This window comes from Babylonia areolata, chromosome 18 (assembly GCF_041734735.1).
Source record: "Babylonia areolata isolate BAREFJ2019XMU chromosome 18, ASM4173473v1, whole genome shotgun sequence".
Lineage (NCBI taxonomy): Eukaryota > Metazoa > Mollusca > Gastropoda > Neogastropoda > Buccinidae > Babylonia > Babylonia areolata.
This window is the reverse complement of record NC_134893.1, coordinates 72,165,174-72,183,079: the sequence shown is the minus strand read 5'-3', so window position 1 is coordinate 72,183,079 and position 17,906 is coordinate 72,165,174. Positions and strand designations below refer to the sequence as shown.

At 39.4% G+C, this 17,906-nt stretch overlaps 2 protein-coding genes across 47 annotated transcripts in view; both read right to left on the bottom strand.

The window, feature by feature from the left end:
* The window catches only part of LOC143293055 (uncharacterized), a 46,117-nt gene extending 42,219 nt beyond the window's left edge, over positions 1 to 3,898 (bottom strand). For all 5 annotated transcript variants that reach the window (XR_013056712.1, XM_076603925.1, XM_076603927.1 and 2 more), the window contains exon 1: positions 3,840 to 3,898. The gene's annotated coding sequence lies outside the window, so the exon portion shown is untranslated. The remainder of the gene's footprint in view (positions 1 to 3,839) is intronic.
* A 1,967-nt stretch (positions 3,899 to 5,865) lies between these two features.
* The window catches only part of LOC143293050 (uncharacterized), a 192,214-nt gene continuing 180,173 nt past the window's right edge, over positions 5,866 to 17,906 (bottom strand). For all 42 annotated transcript variants that reach the window (XM_076603883.1, XM_076603881.1, XM_076603898.1 and 39 more), the window contains 3 exons: positions 14,764 to 14,808; positions 10,596 to 10,653; positions 5,866 to 9,407 (listed from right to left, as the gene is read on the bottom strand). In XM_076603883.1, the coding sequence (XP_076459998.1) occupies positions 9,182 to 9,407; positions 10,596 to 10,653; positions 14,764 to 14,808 (329 nt within the window). In that variant the 3' untranslated portion in view covers positions 5,866 to 9,181. The remainder of the gene's footprint in view (positions 9,408 to 10,595; positions 10,654 to 14,763; positions 14,809 to 17,906) is intronic.

The window sequence follows — 17,906 nt, the reverse complement described above, 5'->3', positions numbered from 1 at the left end:
CACTCTACTACTCACTTAACACACATAATCTTGTCTTATTCTGCTAGGCCAGTACAACTTTTCCTCCCTAACATTGTAACACAAAAATGAAAAAAGGATCACTCTCTCTCTCTTTTTTTAACAGTTTATTTTTGTCATTGTTTTTCCTTTATTTTTTTTCTTTTTACTACACATCTCTGGACTCCTAAAAAGAATTTAAAAAAACACACAAAAAACCTTCACTAAAGTATTAATTTCTTCCCAAACTGAAATTCTGTTGATTTCTTCAATTTGATTGCATGGAATAACTACTTTGAACTTAACACACAGTTTTCTTGATGCATTTGTAATAAAATGATTAAGTCTGCTAAAAATTGTGTAAACGCTCAGTTGTAACACTTAATTTTTGAATGCCATTAATAAATCATACAGAACACATTGAAATCAATGAAATGCTTTCTGATGTATAATTTGCCAAGGGGGGAAAAATATGTTTTCTAAAAACAGATTTTGCCAAGGGAAAAATCATTATGCCCTCTAAAATCACGGTAAAGAATTCAATGACTCATCAGTCAGCTCTCTCCCTTGAAGTGCGTGTGAAAGAAAAAGAAGGAAAAAGTGTGTGACGCAGACAAGACGGATCACATCAATACTGTGAAGTATCAAAGTGAGGATAACATGCCTGGTGGCAACAAACAGAGGTCAGCCTCCAGTAACTAAGGTAGGCAACACCTGCCTTTACTGCCAATAAAACTGTACCCCCATCCCACCTCTCACACCACTCTGCTATGATAAAAAAAAAATAGAGATAAACTAAACAAAATAAACAGATAAAAACTAAATGAATAAAAAACAAACATAATATACTAAATTCACTTACTTAATAAATCAAACATTTTAAAAAAGGCTGACTAACCAGCATTTAGCCATAGCAGCAGCAACTCAGCAAGTGCCTATGGATACTCATTCATTTACAAGATCTGACCACTTAAATTTTAACATGCACATATATGCATGCGCACTAGTAGAAGGAAGGTGTGGACAAAAGCACTGAAACAAACAACACACACACACCACATCCTTTTCATATCACATAATCAACTGAAAGTGAAGAAACATGCATACTGAAATATACGAACAAGTGATTACACACACATGTAAACTTGGGTTATTCTTTGAAACAACATAAACAAAAAAAGAGAATAAAATTTTAAAAGAAAAAAAAAGGAGTAAAACTAAAAGTTAATTTCATGATAACAAAACTAGCCTGAGAGAATTATCTACACACAAAATACAAACCTGCTTCCATGCACAAAGACAGTCATACACACACTCACATCCATTTTGATCACCCTATGCTGATGTCAGATCAAATACCATTAGAACCTTTAACAAGAAGTCAAATGACAGAACCATATATTACTGTACCAGTGTACTGCTTCCCCTGGATGCAAAAGTGACACAACAGTGATTATTCTGCTTGTTCCCATTCACATCCATACATGATGTGATGATTAACTGGTAAAAAATCAACTGAACTTTCTCATCTGAGATGATAAAATGAAACAGATACTGGAACAATGCACTATTATTTCACAGCTCTAGGTTACTGACCTAGTGATTCTAAAAATCTCATGGTAAACACTGCAAAGTGTATGATCGCATCAGTGAAGAATAAGTGAAAATATGAGAGAGAAAGAGGGGGAGGGGGAGAGACAGAGACAGAGAGAGAGAGAGAGAGAGAGAGAGAGAGAGAGAGAGAGAGAGAGAATGTACACATGTGCATGCCTTCATACTAAAAAAATCAAAATTCATTTGTTTTTTGTTGTTATTCTTAATGAAGAGATTATTCTTTCCTATGCGCACAGACAACATTACACACACACCACACATATGTTGATATTCATGAACACATGAACAACCAACCCTCAAACCTAGTGACCTACAAACACTTAGTCATTAATCACCAAATCAAATTCAATAGTGCTACGCTCCACACAAACAAAATCACCATGACCTTGTTCCATTTCAATTTTCACGGGCCTGTGCCTGACTCACACTTGTCACACAGCCTAATCTGTTCCACCAACAGTGTTCAGATTCCTGTCAACAACTTTACATTTCCTTCAGCCGGTGTTATCAGTCCACACAGCCTGACTCCACTGATGTGACTTACAACATGTACATAGGCCTGTCTGCTTACACCACAGTAAAAGCAAGCCAGTGAAACTGTTCACTTTAAGGTTTCTGAAACACCCAAACGACTGTGCAAAACAAACAAAGGACACTGTTTAAAAGCATTCTGAAACAACAGTAAAACTAAAACACAGTGCTTACTCTTTTCAATTAATACTAATAGTATTTCATTTATAACCTATGTAATTTTATTTATCAAATCTCTGTCTTTTGGTTCTCTCTCGGTCTCTGGTGAGCTATGTACTTGTCAATGTGAGCTGTTGTTAAGATTAAAAAAAAAAAAATTAAAAAATTAAAAAAAAGAAAAAAAAGAAAAGAAAGAAAAAGAAAAAAAGGGGGTAAGGGCTTTTCCAATCTCTCTCTCCCCTCTTTCTCTATCCATTAAGTTGATTAACTGTTTTCTGCACAGACTGACAGAGTATATAACTGTATTGTACTCGCGGTAGGTTCAGTGAAATGTCTTGATTGTCCAGTTGTATGTCTGCCTCTTAAACATACAAGTGACACATCCATGGTTCAGTGAAATGTCTTGATTGTCCAGTTGTATGTCTGCCTCTTAAACATACAAATGACACATCCATGTGTGTGTGTGTGTGTGTGTGTGTGTGTGTGTCTATGTGTGTGAAACTATATCATTCACTGAAAACAGCAAATATTATAGATCTGTCTCCATCAAAGAAAAGATGCCATCGCCAGAGGAATGAGAATAGAAAAAAGATAGCATCAAACTGTCTGGACTAAAACAATTCAGCTTCCTCTCTTCCTGCTTCAACCAGTAATTCTCATTGTCAGTCTGCCAATATGTGTGTGTGTGTGTGTACTTGTTTCCTGTCATCGAGTGTTGTTTTTTTTCTGTTTGCAAGTGTGTTTGCTTTACAGCCAAAAGTGGTGGTGTTTTTTGTTGTTGTTTTTTCGACAGAATTTTGTCAAGGGCACACTTTTGTTTCCGTGGGTTCTTTTGCATGCGGTAAGTGCAATGTTGCACAAAATTTAACAGACCTCGGGTTACCTTGTCATCGAACCTTACGCCTAATAGTAGTAGTAGTAGTAGGTTGGGGACAAAAACATGCTAAACGAAAACCTCTGTGGCGTTCTGCACAGCTTAACCAGTGAGTGAGTGACTTGAATCTGTCAACAACAACAATAAAAACCGTAAAAAAGGGCTAGAAATTTTGTACTGTTGTGCACTCCACCACTTGCGCGCTCACGGGAAGTTTAAAACAACTTATCCTTCCCTCACTTCCTTGTTCCCGCTGTTCGGAAAGTGAGAAAGAAACCACGAACACGATAAAGTTTACAGCGTCAAGTTGGGCCCAAAGTGGACAATATAACTATCAAGTTTAACAACAAAATATCAACATAAACACAGGTAGGGGTTGTTAAAGAATTGTCCTATTTTTTCCTTTGAAAAAACGTTCGGTATGACTGTCCCTATCAGTATCACCTGGACAGCTGACATTGCTGTGTTTGTCCCGTCGATCCAGTGTCGCAGTAATCGATAGTTCGTACCTGACAAAATAACAGTCCCAACCAGTCTTACCCGGTATGAACTCATTCAGCTGAAATGTAATTTATTAATGACAACGAGTGCTTTTTCCTTCTTTCCAAAACGCACAAGCACAAATAGCAATGACAGCTCTGCAAGCAACGAAAATAAGGCTCACCTGAGTGTTCACAACAACGTGTAGCATCCATCTCGTCTGAACTGCCGCCAAGAGTTTTCCCCCTTCGTCGCAGCTCTCCGCGGCAACGGATGTGACGACATGCCCCGTTCTCATGCGCGCGGAGTTTCCAGTGTGTGTTTAGTGTGTGTTTGTTGGCTATTTTGTGGAGTGTGTACTGTAGATGAGAGAGCATGGTTCTGGATGCATTGTGTGGGGTTAGGACAGAAGAGATGTGTACAATGTGTTATGTAGCCTACAAGTTGTAGTCTGTGTAGGATGTGTGCATTTGTGTGTGTGTGTGTGTGTGTGTACGTGTGTGTGTGTGTGCGCGTGTGTCACAGTGCCATTTATGTACGTGTATGTTTTAGCAACTGAATACAAAAAATCAATTTTGTATCAGTTTTTTTCCCAACCATCTTTCACTACTGCCCACCACAGCAGGCTACCATGTTCAACCGTCAGATTCGACATTCTGGATAAACTTCCAACGGCACACACACACGGCGCAGCACAACTGATAAACGACAGTACACACCCCCACAGCACACGTATCAGTGCATGCACATACATACATGCGTGCACACACTCCTGCATGCACCATCAAACAAGTGGTACGCACACCGTGCATGCTGCACGCACAGAGACCGTAGCACACACACTCTGAATGTGATGGTTCACATACACACATACATAATATATATATATATATATATATATATATATATATGGCACTTACACAGATACATACAGAGAGACAATACACACACACACACACACGTGTGCATCTCCACACACTAGCGCGCAGGTGTGTGCGCACTTCAACAAGAGAGGTAGGTGGAGAAAAGGGAAGCAAGTCAGTCAGCTTTCAAGATTTTAATAATAATAAAAATTACCCCCCTTTGTTTTGATCTGCCGAGTTTCAACAGCGAGTGGCAGAATGGTAAAGACGCTCATCTACCAACTTGATTCCATGAAGGTGTGGGTTAGACTTCTGCTCTTGACCTTTCTCAACAGTTTGAATGGAAAATCAAACTGTGCGAGTCATTCAGATGAGATGATAAACCAAGGTCTCCTGTGCAGCACACACTCGGCACACTAAAAAAAATCCCCAAAATCCCATGGTAACAAGTGTTGCCCTCTGGCAAAATTCAGTAGAAGAAATCCACTCCGGTAGGTACACAAATATATAATCATATGCAGGCATTCAAGGCCTGAGTGAGTTGGGTTATGCTGCTGGTCAGGCATCTGCCTAGCAGATGTGGTGTAGCGTAGCGTGTATGGATTTGTCCTAACGCAGTGATGCATTTTTGAGAAATTGAAACTGAAACTCAACAGCTAGCTGGTTGTGCTGTCTGAGTTAAATATAAATAGTTTTTTTTTTGTGCACTGAGCAGGCAGCAGTGAAGATGATTGGGTGTCAGCAGTAGTCTTGGGTATATGACACACACACTCAATGACTTGCTGGAAGAACAATGAAGTGGCCAGGACCTTGGAACAGGCAGCCAAGTTTCAAAGACTGTAGCAGATTGGGGCAGACTTAATTCATTGTTACAGGAGAAGTGTATTGTGTTGTTCGCTTTATTCTGCAGGGATATTTTGATGTGCACTAGAATCATTTTTGGAAGTGTGTGTGTGTCTGTGTGGAATTGAGTCTGTTTATAGTAAACCTTTCTCAGTAACTCAGGCTTTGGCACACTACTGACAGAGCTGGATGAATATGGTAAACAGTTTTTCTGTGCAGTGCTCCAATGACTGTAAAGTTCTGGGAGAAGTAGAAGAGGTACAAGGAGAGGAGGTTTAGCTATGAGAGAACTCATTGTTGTGTTGCGCATTCGTGGAGAGTTTGCTTGCAAATAAGTTCTGACACATCCATGTTCACAGATATTTTCATTCCCGCCCTCTTGTTCATACTACCACAAAGAACACATGTACCTCTCTTACACACACATTAACACACAAATACATGCTCACACCTCAACAAGCATTCTTTCCTTCAGAAAAAAACCCACCCAACAACCACTCCTCATAATGTGTACCAAAGCAATTTATTCGTACAAGAAAATAAATAAAAAATAATCAGTGTATGCAAAAACCATTCTGCTGCTAGTCCATCAATCAACAGAAAGCTAGGCAGGCCAGGCTAATAATGAAGAGACAGACATGCGTCTTGCAGTAATGTATATGGCAACAAAATAAAAAAAAGAGACCATTTGGTAACATACACAGACCTTTGTAGCAAAGTGTACATCGCGAAAAAAGCTTTACTTTACAGAAGACATTTAGGTAATAATATGCATATAAATAAAATGTCTGGGTGAGATTATTTTTTCCTCCTAATTCTCCATTGTCCATAACAGTAGGGGACCTCCGGTTCATGCTCTATGTGTAGTTCTGAAGACATACAATACACATAAAGGACTAGATACATGTGTGTGGGTTCTGTGCAAGCTAGTTTATTATTGTTTCCCATTTAGCACAAAGCTATTTCATTTCTTTCATTCAGCACGAAGCTTTTTTTGTGTTTTTTCCATTTTGCACAAAGCTATTTCATTTCTTCCACGCAGCGCAAAGCTTTTTTTGGTTTTTTTTTTTTTCCATTTTGCACAAAGCAGTTTCATTTCTTCAATCAGCGCAAAGCCATTTCTTCTTTTTTTTTCTTGTTCTTTTCCTCAAAGTTCTAACAAACATTTAACAGTGATAGGATGGTAAAGACAGTACATAGGTATCTGCAAGCAAAAAAGCGTAGTAGATACAAACTCACAGTTCATATGGATGCTTCTAGCTATAGTTTTTGTTGTTTTTTTCCAAATTTGTACAACATTAATCTTAACACTGTTCACCAGCACACAAAAACAAGCATCACTGTCAAGGAAGTGGACAAGATTAAAAAACATTTTTGGTGTGTGTGTGTGTGGAACGAATGTGGTATGATCAGTCATTACACAATTTTCCTTCTTGCACAAGTGTTTTATTCAACACCAACGTATCTCTCCAACCAATCCAAGTTTATGTTGGGGCGAACATAAACCAGGTCTCTCAATCAGAGAAGTCACATCTTATCCAAATCACAACAGGACTGATGTTTAAATCAAGCTGGGAATTGGTAGGGGTTAGGAGGCAAATACTGACAAAAACAGCAATGTTTCAGTGCTAAAATGACGGGACAACAAGCCAGCAAAACGAGCGAAATCACTGGTTTAATTAGGGTGAGGCAGTGTGGTATAGTACCTGTTCCAGATTTCAGAAGACACATTCCAATGTAAACTCCCCAGTCACAACAGTTGCACGAAGCAAGTGATTTCGAAAACATACGAAAGCTATTAAGAACTACTCTAGCCAACCTTCATAAACAGCACTTTCTTTTCATCAGAATGTGGAATGCAGGAACAATTACGGGCTTTCAAAACAGAGCATTTTGCCAGTGCAAGAAATCAGAGACCATTCATCAAGAAGAAGAAAAATGACAACTCCATGTAAACTGTCTACACTGAACACTAAAAGCTGGGCTTTTTGCACAAGCTGAACTGCTGCTAGACGATAATTTTATTTTAAATGAAAAATGACAGGGATGAATTTTCCATAAGAACAAACTTCGGTTTTACTTTTTTACCAAAAAAAAGGAAGTAGAAAAATGAAAACACTCCATTGTATAAGCACCCTCGAAGGGCATACCTCCTGAAGATAATGTATGGTCTGATAAAGAAATGTACAACAGTTCATCAGGAATCACTAACAGTCCCATGTCAAGGTATAAATGGTGAGGAGGCTGAGGTACCTACTTGGTTTTTATCCACATCAGAACCTCAAGACCTCACAACTCTCTGATCAACTACTCCTCAAACTCTTTCACTTGGACTAAACCAAGAGATGTGCACAAGAAAAAACGAAAAGAATCTATATACTCCACTCAAATTAACCGAATAGAAAATGAAGAAGAAAGAGAAACCCGCTTAATAAACTCCAAACAAAAATTAATACAAAAATGAAGAAAAAGAGAGGAAAATCTGCCTGCACGTTGTTGAACTTCAGCCACAGACGTGATGATGAGCACACAGAAGACAAGTCATTCTGTGCCGGGGCAAACACAGAAGACATGACCCTGCATCACACAACCAGGCGCTAGGAGCGTGTTCTTAATGTTCACCTACTTACCGTGACTGTAGCACTCGTACTTCCAGATCGTATCCAACATAATACACTGCAGACTCTCTCACACACATACAAAATCCCAAATGAGTAGAATCCAAGTAAACTGGAACATGTTAGACTAAAAACCAACTGTTTCAAGCTACTGTTTGAAACAGGTATTCCAAAAGCGAAATAAGTACACCCTTTTGTGAATGTTTATGAAAGACAAATACTTGTTTGTCTGAAGCATATTTTATAAGATCTGAACCTGACAACATCACAAAAACAAACAAACAAAAAAACAACCACAACTTAAGAGAAACAAATCTGTAACCCAAAATGGCATGCAACATCCCTCCAAGTTATTTCTTCCTCTTTTATGTAAAAACAGTATACTGAGTGTAAAATTGGAATCACATTCAATAGCTTTTACATAACAAGTATGGGAGAAGTACACTACACCAAACCGATGAAGCCATGTGTATACAAGGTCATGAAACTGCTCATCATGATTGATGGTGGAACACGAAGAAAATCTACACCTTCTAGCGAGAGAGTCTTGTGAGTCTATCTACAGAGAAATACTGAATGAGACCCAACTTCTTAGATTTTATTTCAGGTTACAGTCAAAATCATGTATCTATGTCAACATCACCTCCTCATATGGTCAACACACCACTCAACTTCAAAGAATGTATTGTGAGATTTGTGTGCAAAAAGGTAAAAAAACAACAGCAGCACAAGGACTATCACTGTTAGATAGACCTGTTTATGATGTTGATAGAACAGCGATTTAAAGCAGTGCCAGCTGTTGTGTTTGCTGACTTCATCACTGCGTACAGAGTTGAACATTTTTTTTTTTTTTTTAATGTATCGTCAACATTTTGTGACTTTCGTCCAATTTCTTTTACAGTTTGACCAGTTCTTTTAAGATGCTTGATAATTCTTCTTTCAACACTGAAGGAGAGGACCTGGTTTAAACATACTGAATTTTGCTTCAGAATTAAAAAAACAACAACACACACACACAAATCTTCCTTTCACAATGAAGTGCTGCAGCAACTGATCAGCAGTGCAAAGAAGACTTAGTAAGAGTGTGTGTGTGTGTGTGTGTGTGTGTGTGTGTGTATGTTTGTTTATATGTGCGTGTGTGTGTGTGTGTGAGTGTGAGTGTGTGTGAGAGTGTGTGTGTGTGTGTGTGTGTGTCCTAGTCCCTACACCTCGGTGCCGTCGTCATCCTCCTCCCCAGGCTCCCCGTGGAGGCGAGGCATGCGGGGGGAGTCCTGCATGAAGTGCTGCATGATCTCCTCCATGGACTTGCGCAGGTCCTCGGGGGGCTCCGAGTCCTGGTGGATCTGGCTGTCCTCCCTGATCACCGTCTCCTCCTGCCCGTCCGGCCGGATGGTGGTCTTCTGGTGGACCTCCTTCCGCATCACCACTCTGATCATGACGATAAAGACAACAGTGAAAATAAAGAGGATGATGATAATAATCATGATACAGAGGAGGAGGAGAAGGAGAAGAAGAAGGCGGGGGTGGAGGAGAAGAAGAACAAGCAGAAGAAAGAGGAGAAGAAGAAGAAGAGTAAATCAAAAGTGAAAAGAGGAAGCGGAGCAGAAGGAGGAGGAGGAGGAGAAGGAGGAGGAGGAGAAGAAGAAGAATAAAACAATAAGAGTAAAAATAATTATTAAAAAAAAGAGAAGTGGAATGGAATTTTATTCAATGTCCCGTCACACATACCGGTGATTGGAGACATTTTGCTACAGCATTATTATTTTTTTTCATATTTAAATGTTATCGTTAAAAAGGTAGGAAAGGAGGGGGGTGAATGGTGAGTTGGGGGAAGCCAGGTAGGAGGCTAGAATCAGATGAATGTCTAAAATAAATATGTAAGCACAATTAAAGAAAAGTACTTAATGGACTTGATAATAATAACACAGATATGATGATGGGTATTTACAATGCACTTTCAATCTTTGAACCTCATTTCAGCAGGGGCCTAGAGCACTTACAATTATCAATATGGGAAAAACACTAGGCAAAACGTTCATATTCAATGTTTGATTTTTGCCGATATTGAATTACAAGTGATGATGATGATGATATGGCTAGTTATACTGTACAAGTACAAAACCAAATGCAACAGTGGTGGTGGAACAATTACTACAGTGACCGATCCTGGTGTGTCCCGATTTGTCCAATGAACAAATCAAGACACCAAAGACAGTACCGTTTGTTTGTGTGCCTGCACATGGACATGTGGGCTAATGTGTTCATTTTGTTTCATTCTGTTTGTACAATCAGTGCTAGTTAAATGTAATGCTCTGCTTGTTTGTGAAACAACATCCTTTAGACATACCACTTTGGATAACAAATCACAGCACAGCAACATAACACATGGGAATTAATTGGGATACCTCCAACATTCTACCTCAGTGTAATTTTGACTGTAATTCTTTTTTCTTTTTTTTAATGTCTGGAATTTGTTTAAGCTTCTTCAACTGTGAACATGGAAATAGAACAGTGTCTAAGAATGACAGGAGACAGACAGAGTGAGAGGGAGACAGAGAGAGAGAGAGAGAGAGAGAGCGAGTGAGAGAGAGATTCTCAGACACATCAACCACATACCTATGAGTGTAGGATTCATCGTCATCACCAGCGGCGCTGACATCATAGTTGTCATCTCCTATATGGCAAGCATTGTCATAAGCATCATCATAACAATTATGCAACATCAAGTATTGTCATATGCATCATCATAACAATTATGCAACATCAAGCATTGTCATAAGCATCATCATAACAATTATGCAACATCAAGTATTGTCATAAGCATCATCATAACAATTATGCAACATCAAGTATTGTCATATGCATCATCATAACAATCACAGAACATCTTTCTGTTCTTTGCATCATACACAGCTAATGTGGGTGGCAAATCTATTACTATCCTTACAAATCATGGCATAAAGCAAAATAAAAAATGTACATGCATTAATATTCAAAACAATTTAATGTAAATTCTGTTTCTTGATGATATAACTGTACTTGCTGTGACTCGTCAACATTTCAAACAATGTTAATTTTATTTCTTGATGAAGACTGTTCCTGACATGACTATTTCTCAGTGAAGCGCATGGCTTAATCGTTACAATAACTTTCCTTTAAGAACCAAAATCAAGACTGGCAGTCATGGAAAAAAGAAAAGAAGAAAAAAAAAAAAAGCAAAAAAAAAGCCTTGCTTATCATGATCCAATGATAAAAAAATAAATTATCATAATTATTCAAAACATATAGGCTGCTTCACTGGAATAATCATTACATTCTTTAGCTGTTGCAATCTGATGAGTTGAAATAAATAATGGAGCAGACACCTTCCAAGGATAATATTTCTATCATCATCTGTTCTAAACAAATCTGTTAACCAATATTTCTGGAATTAGAACCTTTTTGCTGTCACAACTTATCACATGCTGTAACTGGAACCTTTTCTGTCACAGCGGTTACAACAAGTTACAATTGGAGGCTTTGTAACATAAGTAACACAACAGGTTGTAACAACTTTTGCTGTCATGACTATCACAAGAAGTTATTCTGTAAGCTTTTATACCACTGATGGAAGATATTTTCACTGAAGTTCTGTGAGCAAAGTTACCTCCCACCCACTGGTCAACCCAGTGGGTACACATGAGCTTGCTTGCATGTGCTCCTATTTAAATGTGTGAATGCAAAGCTTGCATACATGTGTGTGTGTGTGTGTGCGTGTGCGTGTGCGTGCGTGTGTGCGCATGCATGTGTGTGCACATGCTCTATCCTAAACCAGTTTCACACACACGACTTAAACTCCTCATACAATTTCAACCCACCCAAAACAATGGAACCGAGAGGCACTGAAGCATGTGTGTGTATGCGTGTATGCGAGTGTGCGTGTATGCGAGTGTGTGTGTGTGTGTGTGTGAAAGTGCACACAAATATTTGAACATTTTAAAATGTTTACGATTTCAACAACCAGCTCACATACGATCCCTTTTACCCTTACCCCTCTGGATTTTCTTTCTCTGCTTATAATGTGTTTTCAGGATATCAATATATGAAATGCTTAACTGACTGGTGGACAGCAAACTACCTGGAGTTGGGAATGGCTGTTCATTGGTATTTCAACCTCCTCGGAAGCCCAATCCTTTATTTAAATTCACTATAAAGTAATCCACTGATTGAGCATTAACGCCATGCATGAGGAGTCTCTAACTTGTGATACAAGTAAGATAATCCAAAGCTGAGAGTTTAAATTGCACAGTATAATATGCACAGTATAATATTTGTTTCCCTCTGCTGTTGCTGCGAGAGAGAGACAGACAGAAACAAACAGAGAGAGAGAAACTATTTCATAGGGTATTGGAATAAGTACATACACCTGCTTTTTGGTTTCTTTCACATCCAGCCTTCTATAACAAGGCAAACAAAAACAGAGAGAGAAAGAGAGAGAGAGACAGAGAGAGAGAGATTCAAAACTTTATTTCAAAAGAGTAGTGGGTTTAGCAAAACTGCTGAATTTTTTTCTCTCTTTACATTGAACCCTCTATGGGAAATAAGAAACAAGAGACAGAGTGAGACGATGGAGGAAGGGGTAGGGGCAAGGCAGTTCTGGGCAGTGGGTGGAGGTGGGGGAGTGGGGGTGTGGGAAGTAGGGTGGGTGGTTTGGGGTTTGGGGGTGGGGTTGAAAGATGGGAGAAGTGGCCTGATATATGTGTGCGTGCGTGCGTGCGCGCGCGCTCACTGTCACATCAACTCTCTGTCATTGTCAACTCTCTGTCAGCTGTTGTTTTACACCCAGCCGACCACAAAGGGCCACCATCAAGGTCACATTCTTTTAAGGAAAAGAAACAATGATTACAACAACAATTACAACAACAATATGCAGTGACATGCACCATGATCCTGACACATCAAAAAACAGCTGTATCAAAATAACTGTAACCACATATATGCCATCGCCTTTGCAGCTGCAAAGAAAAGGCAGGTGTTGTACAGGTTACACACAACAAATATCTTACCTGACTTCCTCTGTTTATGGTGATCTAACTCAGGTATATCCTAGATCTAGCAGAGCCAAAGGAAAAGTGTGCAGAAAAAAGAAAGTGAAGGAAAAGAAAATTTGTTCGTTTATTATACTCTTTTAGTTCCAACCCCCCTCAAACCCCCTCTATCTGTACACAAATGGCTGAAGCTGACCAATGAAATGCTATAGTTTTAGGGATTATAGTCATGCGCTGAATGATATGATACAGTTTTAAGGATCATAGTTGTACTCTGAGTGTGCTGACCTTCATAAGGTTCAGAGGGAGTCAGATAAGATACCCTTTTCAATATATACAACCAAGTGATGTTCAAGGGAAAAAGCATGAATTGTATCTGTGCATACAACAGTCATTGCAGGCTTCTGAATGGTGAAATGTCAATCCATACCAAATATAAACTAACAAACAACAACAGAAATTCTACAAATAAACAACAAAGAAAATGTGGCTGGAAAAAAGGAATATGATTAAAACAAAGCCAATATCTGAAAGGAAAATGCCACTGATGTCCTGATCACTGATTGCCACTGAATAATGAATGGTCTAATATATCTGATTCTTTTTAATATCAAGATTGCGCAGGAGAAAAGGCTCTGTAGGAGATGATATCTGCCTGAAAAACTTCAGTTCATTCTTTTTACTATTCTACCAGTCGGTCTGTCCAAAAATGGCTGAGCTGGAAATCATATGGGCATGTAAAACCATAATTTTATGCAAGCTTTATAAATTTCAAACACCCCATGTAAAATAAACAAGATCTAACTATGTTGGCAATGTTCAATATATTAAGTACACATGTAAGCTACAAATGAAAAGGTATTCAAGCATTCATATCTACTGGCCCCCTTACACTTTAAATCACACAAAATTTGTTTCAAGAATTATTTTTTCTTGAAGCATAGCAGAAAATGAGTTCACTCATTTTCTTTGCAAGCCAATCCTGGAATCTGAGGAAATACCACACACTCTGACTAACCTGACAGTGGCAACACAGTGATTATGACAGACATCATTTCTGGACTCCAACCAGCACTGTGAGCTGTACATCAGCAAGAACAGTGTTCTCATACAGCTCAAACCACACTGATGATCAACAGAGGAAACAAGGGAAACAGGAAATAAGAGAAACTGTGCATCACACTAAATATAAGGTGTGAATGGGGTAAAGAGAATGTGGTCTACACAAATGTTGGCCTTGTTAGACCTATTTCTTTGAGACACGCACAGGTTTACAAACCACGCATCTTCAGGTAAGCCATCCAGGTTACAAATGACTGGTGAAACTTAAGCCGTCTGGAATCTTTCTTGGAAGAAAAAAAACCAGTTTGCTGGTTAGCAATGCCACAGAAAAAGAAAAGAAAGCTTGAGTGACAGGAAAATATTACAATTTCTCAACAAAAAAAACAAACAAAAACAACAACAAACAAAGAAAAAAAACAACAGAAAATGGACACCACACACACCACTTATAATTTCTAACCAAAAAACAAACAAAAAGTTAAAATACAAAGCGGACGTCACACATGTTCCACAACAGAAATTTGATATTGCACATGACAATCACATTTTCTAACTTTAAAAAAGAAGACAAAATATAACCCAAACATGTGACACATTTCTACCCAGCTAGACACGCGAGTGTGGGTGACAACACATAACAAGGATTCAGGTAACACAGAGGTAACACAACATTGGTAACACAGGTAACACAGCACCTGACTCCTCGTCTGTGCGGATACTGCGGTCCTCGCGTCCTCCTGCTGCATGCACAAGAGGCAGGACAGGTGTACAGAGAAATGGCTGGCTGGGTTATCTAGCATCTCTTCACAGTCACACATCAACAGCTTTCTCATCTACTGACACATAATACCTTTGGCACATGCTATACAGAGAGACAGAGAGAGTGAGAGAGGGTTGGAGAGAGAGAGAGTGAGAAAGGGAGGGAGAGAGAGGGGGGAGAGAGAGGAGAGAGAGAGAGAGAGAGACAGAGGAAATGTCATGAACAGCATAAAAATCTTCACTTTTATCCCAAATCAGTCAGCAGAAGTCCACAAAGACTGGGCCATTAATATACAGCATCAGCTTGCTATGACAGTGACAGACGATACAAAGGCATGCACTTTGTGCTGGAATAATACCATGTGGACCATTGTTTGCCTGCATGGAAAAGGGACCCATTGTTCTGGGCAATACCAAAAACATGGTCTAAGAAAACAGCTAGTGCTGGTATAGCATTGCTTATGGCAGCTAACCGCATACGCCCTATCTAACAGCCATTGTTCATGGCCATTAGCTTTTCTGAATGCTGCTGACAAGATTTCTGGATTGTTGTATCTTGCGCTCGCAAAAATGGTTCAGGCTGAATTCAGAGGCACAGTGACAAGCAACTGCTTTCTGATTCACAGAGAGGCATCACAGTAAGCATCAAAAGGTTTTTAATCCTGTTACTTCAAAATTCCCAGAGAATAAAGAAAAAATTTTTTGTTTACAAGAGATTTAGAAATGCTGTACCAATTCATCTGTTTTGTCAAAATCAGTAGATCAGTTTTAAAAAAATGTACAAACACCATACCTCCATGCTAATGCAAGCATAAATATATTTCCAATATATTTTCTTCTACATTGTTTTCATAAATAAAAAAAAGAAATCATGCACTGGAAAGATGTGCAGTAAAGACCATTAAAAAAGAAAGAAAAAAAAGGCCTACCATGTGAACAAGGATTTAAAATTAAACAGGCGACCAAAAATTTCCAGATTCAAAAGCCAACAACTCATAAAACACGCACACACACACACACCATTTTTCAAATTCTAAAAAAAATCCCACATAAAACATGAAATACACAAGATGTCTTAAATCAGAAAATTTGCAAATACATTCATCTAAAAGTAAAATAAAAACACATTAAACTGGTAATACGAAGACATTTGTCAACGGACATGAACAGAATGGGCAATACTAATAGACACAGACCACAAAATAAAAGAAACTAAAATCACTGACAGCTTGTAATAATCATCTGCCCCTCAATGAGACTAAAAAATAAACAAATAAGATAATAAATAAATAACTAAACCAAAATATCTGGAGACTGTCATTTAAAATAATAATGATAATAAAAATAACAATCATACAAAAAATAAAGTCATTAAAAATAATAAAGATAATAAAAATAACAATCATACAATAAATAAATAACCAAACAAAAAATAAATGTGTTTGAACTTGTTTTAGAAAAAAATCCGCACTGCCATTCAGATTTCAAACTTCTCTGGCAGTTTGTGGAACTACATGTTAGACATCCAATGTATAAGAATGTATCAGGCTATACCCCATGCATTACTTTCCATGAAAGTTACAGTAAATGGGCTATACTTCTGACAAAGATTTAAAATGCACATGATGAGAAAATTCCACGACAGACCTCGAAACCAAACATTGTAAGAAGCCAATAATTTGACAATTGAAAAAAGAAAAAGAAGAAAAAAAGGGGCCTTCCAGCTACTAGGAGGACACGGTGATAGCATACAAACCGATGCACACCAACAAGGAAAAATAGGCAACTCTGCAAAGCGACAGTCATGCGGGAGGGTGAGAGGTCGCCAGTGCACAATGACGGGAGGCTGATGATGTAAGGGGGCGGTAAAGGTCACAGTCATAACCACGTCAGCACAATGTTCAAAGTACCTCCAGCCATGCCCTCTGCTGGCCCGGGGGCTTTGCCGCTCGCCACTCCCAGCCTCTCACGCTGTTTTTCCTTCTTCGTCGCTTCCCATTCCGCCGCTCTTTTCCGTTTCTTGCTGCGTCCCCAGTACTGGAAAGGGCTCTCCTTCTCGTCCTCTCCATCGTCCTTGTCATCTTGGGAGGGGTCGCTGAGTTCGATCACATTGCCTTCGTCATCGAGAAAGGGGTTTGTGGCATGAGGTTTGATTACTTTGGTGGTGGTGGTGGTGGTGGTGGTTGTGCTGGTGCAAAATCTAAGCTCGACAGCAGTCTCCTCTGGAATGATTTCAGCATGCTTCTGTTCGCTCTTGTGTATTTGTTCTGTGTGGAAAGATTTGAGCTCTTCCATGGATTCAGCGGAAACTTGCATGAAGTCGTGGGAGTCGGTGTGAGACTCATCGGACCTGTACATGATTCCATCTGAGCTGGCCATACTCCAGTGAGCAGACTCCACCGACATCAACATCAGACTGTCCTGCATCTGCTCCTCAACCTGTACGATGTCCAAGGAATCTGCCGAAGACTGCATGACATCTTCCTGGAGAGAGTCGGGATCAAATCTGTCCGAGTGTTTGTCTTGCTCCAGAGAGTCCACCGACCGGACCATGCTGTCTTCCTGCTCTCGGGACAGGTCTGTTTCCAGTTTGCTGGAGTCAGAGGATCGCATATGTTGGCTGAGGGACAGGGAGTCGCTGGACAGCTGCATCACGCCCTCCCCGGCTCCAGAGTCCGTGTCCAGGTCCTGGGACTGCCCTCTCTTTACTGGAGACCGGTCAGCTCCCGCAAAGATCACGCTGGATGTCATCTCGGTCTTCTCTGAAGTGTCCGCCTCCAGAGAATCTGAGTCGATTTCTTTGTTGTCTCCACCACTGAGAGAGTCTGGGTCAATTTCTTTGTTGTCGGCTCCATTGAGAGAATCCTGCTCCATCGCACTTTCCGTTTCCTCCAGTGAATGTTTAGGATCTTGTTTTGTAGATTTGCCACCATTAATGCCAGAACTACTGCAGAGAAGAGAAGTGCCATAATAATGCAAGTGACTTGGTTCCACTTCCAGACTGCCTCTTTCCAGATAGGAAACTATTTTTTTAGCCTCTATCTCTACTTCATTGTTATTTGCTGTGTCTCGTTCCAGT